The 8,287-nt window shown below is 38.4% G+C and overlaps 2 protein-coding genes across 2 annotated transcripts in view; both read left to right on the top strand.

Moving 5' to 3' along the window:
* Nucleotides 1–4,333, top strand: part of LOC103359988 (solute carrier family 2, facilitated glucose transporter member 11-like) — a 9,724-nt gene extending 5,391 nt beyond the window's left edge. Inside the window, exons 9-12 of the mRNA XM_008285598.1 lie at nt 1,182–1,283; nt 1,700–1,775; nt 3,373–3,500; nt 4,115–4,333. Of these exons, the coding sequence (XP_008283820.1) occupies nt 1,182–1,283; nt 1,700–1,775; nt 3,373–3,500; nt 4,115–4,333 (525 nt within the window). The remainder of the gene's footprint in view (nt 1–1,181; nt 1,284–1,699; nt 1,776–3,372; nt 3,501–4,114) is intronic.
* Nucleotides 4,334–8,249: 3,916 nt separating this feature from the next.
* The window catches only part of LOC103359997 (solute carrier family 2, facilitated glucose transporter member 11-like), a 5,988-nt gene continuing 5,950 nt past the window's right edge, over nt 8,250–8,287 (top strand). Inside the window, exon 1 of the mRNA XM_008285611.1 lies at nt 8,250–8,264. Within this exon, the coding sequence (XP_008283833.1) occupies nt 8,250–8,264 (15 nt within the window). The remainder of the gene's footprint in view (nt 8,265–8,287) is intronic.

The following is an 8,287-nucleotide window of genomic DNA, read 5'->3' as shown; positions in this document are numbered from 1 at the left end:
TGGAGCCAGCAGCTAGTGGACGTAGTGATACTGCAGGTTTTTGACTCTTCCGGGTTGGCTTCATTTTTCAGGGCCGGTTGCTACGTCCATCTTTTATACAGTCTATTGTACAGATAGGACTTCAGGACGTTAGGCCTGTTCAGGACTTTTGGGGTCTTTTGGACCCCAGGCCATTTGGTTTAGATGACAGGTACTGTTTTTTGTATTTTTGAAGATTTTTTTTTGTAATATAAAAAGAAGGACATTTGTCATGCATTTGAAACCAAAAATACGTCAACTTATCAGAAAATGTATTTAGCACAGTATAAACGTCTATAATGAATACCAACAAAACAAAAACAAACTCTTGTCCTCTGTGGTTCCCCGTTGGTGGAACGAGTTACCAAACTGTTCAATTTCCTGTTACCTCCCTACAGCCTGCTGTTGGCATCAACGCCCTATCACACTTGACCTCGTTCTATGGCACTTATCTAGACTGTTTTTCTCCTGACTAGATCCTTGCTTGTGTTGTATCCGCTCTCAGATGTACGTCGCTTTGGATAAAAGCGTCTGCTAAATGAAATTGTAGAATTGTAGAACAAATATTTTGCACATATTCTTTCTTGGGGTCCATTGGACCTCGAAACACCTTCTACATATGGCAACATGAAAGTCCTGGAGAGGGTTAAATGTAGACGCATATCCTTACTCGTAAAAATACCAATTGTTGTGTTTAGAGCTTGTGTTTTGTATGGATTCAAAATTAATAATAATTCATATAACTGTGATGAACTGTAGATTTGCTGGTTTACCATCACAGAGGGCAGATTAGCTTTCCCACCATGTTTCTAGCATTGTGCTAAGCTAAGCTAACTGATTGTCAATTATGTTTGTGCTCCCATCAAGTGAAACAGAAGGTATCTGTCTATTTGGACTATAAATATATTCTAAGTCAGAGATAGACTGACTTTTTAACATAGATAAAGCCTGCGTCTGTTTGGCCCTTTACAAAGGTCCAATCTGCTCCAGAGGTGCCATGCAACAGCTGGTCCGAAGAATTTCACTGTTCCAATGTATAAGTGATGAATAAAGGCTTCCTAAAAGTGCATTCCTGAATTGTTCCTCACTGCTACTGAATCCTAACTTCTAGTATAATCTGACATGACACGAACAGACTCTGATAAATGTTCTGCTGCTTTCAGAACCTGCTGATAGAGCGTAAAGGTCGGAGGTTCATGCTGATGGGAGGCTTCATCCTCATGACCGTCTGGGCTGTTGTCTTCACCATCGCTCTGTCGTTTGAGGTGATTTTTTCCTCGGTTCATGAGTTCATGTATGAGACAGATATGTGTTTACTGTGTCGACCTAATTACTAGTTTTATCGTCAGAGGTCGGCTGTGTCGTGAGCTGCAGGTTTTATCACTCATGTGTTGTATGATGAGTGTCGGATGTCCAGTGATAACCCAGTCAGACATCTTAGTGTGACAAGAAGGAGCCATTAGAAGTCATAATCAGAGAGGAGCTGATAAATTCAGATTTATTAATTATCTGATGTCTTGTGTTGGGAAAATCCTTTGAGAAGAGAGGAGAGAAATGAAGATGATTTATGCTGTAGAAGTTTCACAGCTTTAACTTCTGTTATGATCAAATCTCTATATTATTAATCTATGAGATGTATTTTGTCTAATTGTTTGCTACTTTCCTCCCCACGTACAAACAGCACTACATATCGTGGATGCCGTACCTGAGCATGGGCTGCATCTTCACGTACATTCTCAGCTTTGGCATGGGACCAGGTCAGTTTTAATTTCAAGTTTAAATCAGGAACATGAAAGTGTCTGAAAATGCAGCAATAACATGTATATGACACACAATGTGCTTGATTTATTCTCCCCTTCACGTGATGATTATCCTTTTTCACGAGGTCTTACTAATGACTGAAGCTTTCAGTAAATGCTAATAATAACAGCACTTAAGCCAAACTTGAATGCTGAGAGTCATTTAGCATCTTATTGAGCTTTAAGTGCAACCATTGACATGAAAACCTGTGAACACTTCAGATGATAGAGGATGAAACCTTGAAGGTTTGCTTTCCTTCACGCATCTCCACTTCTGAAGTGAAGCCACTGATATTTTAATGTCAGATATATTATAATAATGTGTAAAAGTGGGATGCAGCTTGTGTAGTTGTGATCATTACTGCATGAATGAGCGATTCAGTAACTTGATATTTATTATTGCATCAGTTATGTGTGATTCACTGAAGTTTGATCTCAACAGACATTAATGGTGAAACCCAAACTATAAAAATTCATGTTAGAGCTTTATTGAACTGTAGTTGTTTGAACAATTTACTGTTATCTTTCCTTCTTTGTTAAACTAGAGTTATTATCAAGTAAAATCACAGAAAAAAATGTCTTAACTTTTTTGGTACCTGGAAAAAAAACAGGCCAAAACTGTGAATGTTGTCTACATCAAAAAATCTGTACTTTCACAATGTGTGACTACGAAATTACACTATTTATACTGTATTTAAATCAACTTAAAATGTCATTATTTTAAAGATGTTTGCTATTATTTAAAGAATTATGCATATTAAGGTTTTGAAAATGGTAATTTAAAAAAAAATATATTATTTTTATTTAATTTTGCAGATTTTCCCTGTTTTGTTGAATTACAGACACAGTCGTTCTCAAATGTATTCAGACCTTCCCATTAAAGAAGGAAACAAATCACTGAAATAAGATGAAATTGACAAAAATAATAATAAATAAAAATTTAGTGAAAATCATGACATTGCTTTTAAATTGTGGCTCAACAGAAATATTTAAAAAAAATTAAAATAAAATAAAAATAAGCATGATGGGACCTATAAACCAATATTCTGGCCCACTGCTCAGCAGCAAGGTGCTCTAATTTAACAGTTTTTTTTTGTTTTTTTAGTTATTCTTTTCAACTACAATTTAAAAGAAAAGTCTAATTTAGCTTTATTATAATTTAGCAAATTTTTATTTATTATTGCTTTTTTCAGTTTCTAGTTGTTTGAGTAACTTTTGTGAATTTTGCCTTTTCTTTAATGGAAGGGGATGAATACATTTGAGGACGCCTGTAACAACTAGAAAAATCACAGAAAAAGGGTGTTAAATGACTTCTTGGCTTCAGAAAAAAAGACAGACCAAAGCTGTAAATCGTGTCCACATCAAAAATCTTTATTTTCACGCAGTAGTTCATTCTTCAACAATGTGTGACCACAAAGTCAGTCAGCTAAAAAATATGATTATTTTGCAGATAGCATTGTTTCACAAATTTGTCTTTCTTGCAGCAGTGCCAGCCATGCCGGTGTGAAAGAATAAACATAATCGACATGTTTCTGTTTTTATTTTTTTCCCTCAGCCGGAGTGACCGGAGTTCTTCCCACAGAGATCTTCAATCAGACGGCTCGGCCTGCAGCCTACATGATCGCTGGATCCATGATGTGGATCAACCTGGGCATTGTCGGGATGATCTTTCCTTTTCTAGTGGTCAGTCTGTTGTGATTAACAGCTTTGTGAAAACAGTTGTTTAACATCTTCTGTGGTTCAGGGTGATCTTCGTCATGTCGGCTGAAGAGACCGGAGGTGCTATTGAGTTTCATTAATAAAAATGTAGGAGCGTTATTGTAGTTCAGGCCACATGAGGGAATAAATGAATAATGTTCCAGTCTCTGATGCATCAGTTTTTTTGGCTATGCTTTTGTTAAACTAAACTTCATAATTCAGAGTCTTAATAGTTAAACTTGTAGGTAAAGTCTCATTTTTCTGTTGGAAAACACTTTGGCTCAAGGTCAGATTTTTTTTGATATGATAAATGAAAATGGCTCGACTGTCTATGAATAATATACTCGAAACAAAAGATAAAAATGTTTGTGGAGCCAGAAAGCATTCAGCCTTTAGCACCTCCCAGAGTTCAGAGTCGGAAACTGCACAAATGAGGGAAACATGTCGGGATGCTTTTGACTTTATCTCGACTTCTATTCATTTGCTGAAATTTCGAAGGCTTTAGATCATTCCCAACAATAGAAATTCTCTCCTTAAAGCTGTTAAATTAGCACACTGAGGTCTGTATCTAACAGCTTTCTGTTGCCTTCCCTCCACAGAGCGAGCTGAGCGAGTACTGCTTCGTGCCGTTCGCCGCCGTCTGCGTGCTGTCGGCGCTCTACATCGGCCTGTTCCTGCCCGAGACCAAAGGAAAGTCTCTGTCGACCATCACGCGTGAATTCCACAAGCTCAACTTCAAAGACCAGGCGAAAAACTTTGAATCGCAGACTGAAGCTCAGTACCAGCTGGGTGAAGTGTGTCACTCCACCGCCATGTAGGCAGACAGACTTTTTCTCCTGAATCACGCCTCGCTTCGGCCTGATCTGCTGCAGCTGGACGATGAAGGAACTCTGAGAGGAGCTTTCGCTGAAAGACGCATAAATCAACTCTGACTCCTTTTTCTGGAGTGTGTGTGATGAAAAATGTAAAGGATTCATCTTTGGCATTTTGTGTGTCAAGTCATAAAAACTACTTTACATGAAGCCGACATAATGGAGTGAAGTTTTAATGTTATCGGACACAACGTAAGACATAAACACTGTAAACACATCTTATCTTAAAGGGCTATTTATAGAAAGAATCATCCTATGCAGTCAAATTTTGGCTTGATAAATTTATATATTTTTGTAGTTTAAGGGGACTTTAGTTTGACATCTTTGCAGTAGAGTTAAAAATCACTGTCTTACAAATCCAAGCTGCTAAATCACTCCTTGCTTTATTCTGAGTGAGCTGCACATCAGGAATTTCTACAAGATTTTTCTTGGCAATCTTTTCGGTGAGGATGTACGAAAACAAAAAACATTTAGTCGAGTTAATTTACACCTTATTAACTCCGACCTGTCCTCCTGCATCACCGTGCTCTCTAACGGATCACGGCGTTAAATGTTAACACTTTTAGTAAAGACTGAAATTAGTAATCTGCTGTTTTTACCACAGTGAAATGTGTGTAATTGTCTATGTTGAATACTGATGATAATGTTTTTCATTTGTCTAACTTGGTACATGTTGTTAAAAGAAGGACTCCAAATTATTCTGTTTAGTTGAAATGCTGTCACTTTGGTTCGTTTAGTCATCATGTCAACCATGATTTCTCTCCGTTTATTGTTGTTTTTTTTTTTTTTTTTTTATGTGTGAGTATTTGGCATGAAAAACATCCATTTTTTTTAATACGATATGTTTAAATCATCTCATTTTGTTTAAAACAATTTGACACAAATGGATTTAACCCTTGTTTGTACCAGCTGTATGCATTATTCTGAAACACTCAAATAAAACCGTCACAAAGATTTAAATTGCATCGTCTTTAAAGATGTCAAACGTGTGAAGCTGCAGTTTGAGGAAAATCCATCCATCATCTATACACCGCTTAATCCTCACTAGGAGGTTTGGAGTCTATCCCAGCTGACTCAGGGTGAAGGCAGGTTCACCTGGACAGGTAACCAGTCTATCACAGGGCTACACTTGGAGACAGACAACCAAGCACACTCACATTCACACCTACGGACAATTTAGAATCACCAATTAACCTCAACATGTTTCTGGACTGTGTGGGAGGAAGCCGGAGAACCGTAGAGAACCCACGCTGCACGGGGAGAACATGGAGACTCCACGCAGAAAGATCCCGGGTGCCCCCACCACCGCGATGTGGACCAGCGACCTTCTTGCTGCGAGGCAACGGTGCTACCAACTGCTCCACCTTGCAGCCCAGTTTAAGGAAAATGCATGAAAAAAAACAACGACAAACATGAAGATTATTTCATTAAACAGAAATATCCATCCATTATCTATACACCGCTTAATCCCAGCTGACTTAGAGCGAAGGCAGGGGACACCCTGGACAGGTAACCAGTCTATCACAGGGCTACACTTAGAGACAGACAACCAAGCACACTCACATTCACACCTACGGACAATTTAGAATCACCAATTAACCTCAACATGTTTCTGGACTGTGGGGGAGGAAGCCGGAGAACCCAGAGAGAACCCACACTGCACGGGGAGAACATGCAAACTCCACGCAGAAAGATTCCGGTGCCCCCACCGGGATGCGAAACGGCGACCTTCTTGCTGCGAGGCAACAGTGCTACCAACTGCACCACCTTGCAGCCCCAGAAATATCTTGTTTTAAAATATTTAACTCATTATATATCTCCAGGTACATAATGCAACATGCAGAAATGAAACTGAAATGCTAAATTTAAATAACTTACAGCAAAACTCAAGATTTCTCTGATTGCAGTTTGCACTTGATGCAAAGTGTCTCCTGTGCAAATCACTGTTACTCACAACTCTTTAAAATGCAAATCAGTGCAAATATGCCGATAAGAAAAGGTTTTGCTCTTGTTTTGTGGATAAATATCAGAGAAAAGGTAGAAAAGATCCTACAGGTTTAACTTTTGTGTCCACAAAACTACACAATTGATTCTATTGGGTGCTACTGGGTGATACACGTGCTTCATATAAGTATTAAATGCAACATGTGATTCTGTCAGACATCTCAGGAGAGATCCTTGACGTGTTGTTTGAACACGTGAACACGTGGCTGGACTTTAAAGACACCGTCCACATGACGACTACAGAGTTTATGCAATAGTTGATCCTGTGTGTTGTATTACACGTTGGTCTGGATAGTTGCCGTTTGTCAATTTAAATACACATTCAGTGCACAAATCTGTGAACATGATGCAGATATGAGCATGAGAATGAACCAGGCCCAGCATGGAGCAGCTGATCACTGCGTCTTGTGCATCTCTGAGCTCATTTAGGTGGAAAGACTTGTTTTGCTCTGCTGCACACGATCCTGTGTTTCATGCTGACGATGTCCAGATGTATCACACACACACACAAGAGATGGGTAACTCCATTCTGACTGGCAGTCCCTTTTATCTGCATTCAACCTGTGTGAAAGATTCTAGATTATTTTGATTGATTGATTGATTGATTGAAGATGTAAATGAAAAAAGATCAGCATCAGATTTCCATTTAGAGCAACCAGTAAAATGTGATATGTTAAAGTTGTATTCGTGTGCGTTTCAGTTGTTTGTAAAATAAACTCTAGTTCCTAAAGTGCAGCCCAACAGTTTAATATTCCACTTTCATTAAGCCCAGGCACCCGTGGGAGACGTATTTAAAAAAATAATGGTTTAAATTGACCAGCAGATTATTCAGATGTTTCTGATTTTAGTCAAACTCTGAAGATGCTGCATCCTCCTGCTGCCATAATGCAACTTAACTATAACCCTACTTTCTGCTCCTTCTCTAAAGTCTAACTACATTTAATGAGTGTATGTACTGTACCTCCATAGGTTACTAATGATGTACAATGTGCCCCTCGTGGCCTCACATATACAGCAAATCACTGATCCCTACATGTGCACGCCAGACCGCCACGTCCTTTTTACATGTCCTCATTACATTTTGTGACTGTGTTTGGTTTCTTTTGAGCTCCCTCGCTGATAAAATAATGTCTGACTAGTTAACAGAATAAGATGTCAGTACAACCACAAGACAGACCGGGTTTATTCTAGTGCAGCGTCAAGACACGATGATCTCTCTCTCGCTGCATAAATGGACAACTAAAGTCTATAGATGTGTAACTTTGGGTGGCATCCTTCATATGTGCTGCTCGGCCGCTCATTCTGCAGCCAGCATCTCAGCGCAGAAGATGGAGGAGAAATCAAAAACGGTAAGTGGACATCGTTAAGCTTTTATTGAGTTATTCTGTGTTTGCAGCACATTGCTTGTGCTTTTAGACTCAGTATGTTGGAAACTTCATGCTTTATAATAGAAATCTAAGTGAAGATAGTTTTCAGTTGATATAATTCATTTAAAAGCCTTTTTGTTTTCTAATAACTTACAAGATCAAGTTTTTCTACCTGAATCCTGACACAATAGGAGATATCAGCCCCGAACTTCTGCTGCAGAGTTAGTTTTGACTGGAATGAGTCGGAATCAAAGTCCCAGTTAAAACGTTAAGAACAAATTGTAGGACCGTTTTTTTATTAAGTTTTTAAAATGTTCTTTCAATGATCGGAGCATCAAAATTTAAAACTCACTCACTTTCTTTGCATTTACTCAGAGCTTGATATCTAAAAACATTTAACACATAAACCCAAAACTGTTCCAATTTACTTTAGTTACAGTGAGTAAAAATAGAAACAGCACCAAGTAAAAGTATTATTGCATTCAGCAGGTATGAGCAGTAAAAAGGTAGCTAAAATATAAAAAATATT

This window comes from Stegastes partitus, unplaced genomic scaffold, assembly GCF_000690725.1.
Source record: "Stegastes partitus isolate 25-593 unplaced genomic scaffold, Stegastes_partitus-1.0.2 Scaffold10, whole genome shotgun sequence".
Classification (NCBI taxonomy): domain Eukaryota; kingdom Metazoa; phylum Chordata; class Actinopteri; family Pomacentridae; genus Stegastes; species Stegastes partitus.
Note: the sequence above shows the minus strand (reverse complement) of the source record. Positions and strands in the feature narration are given on the sequence as shown.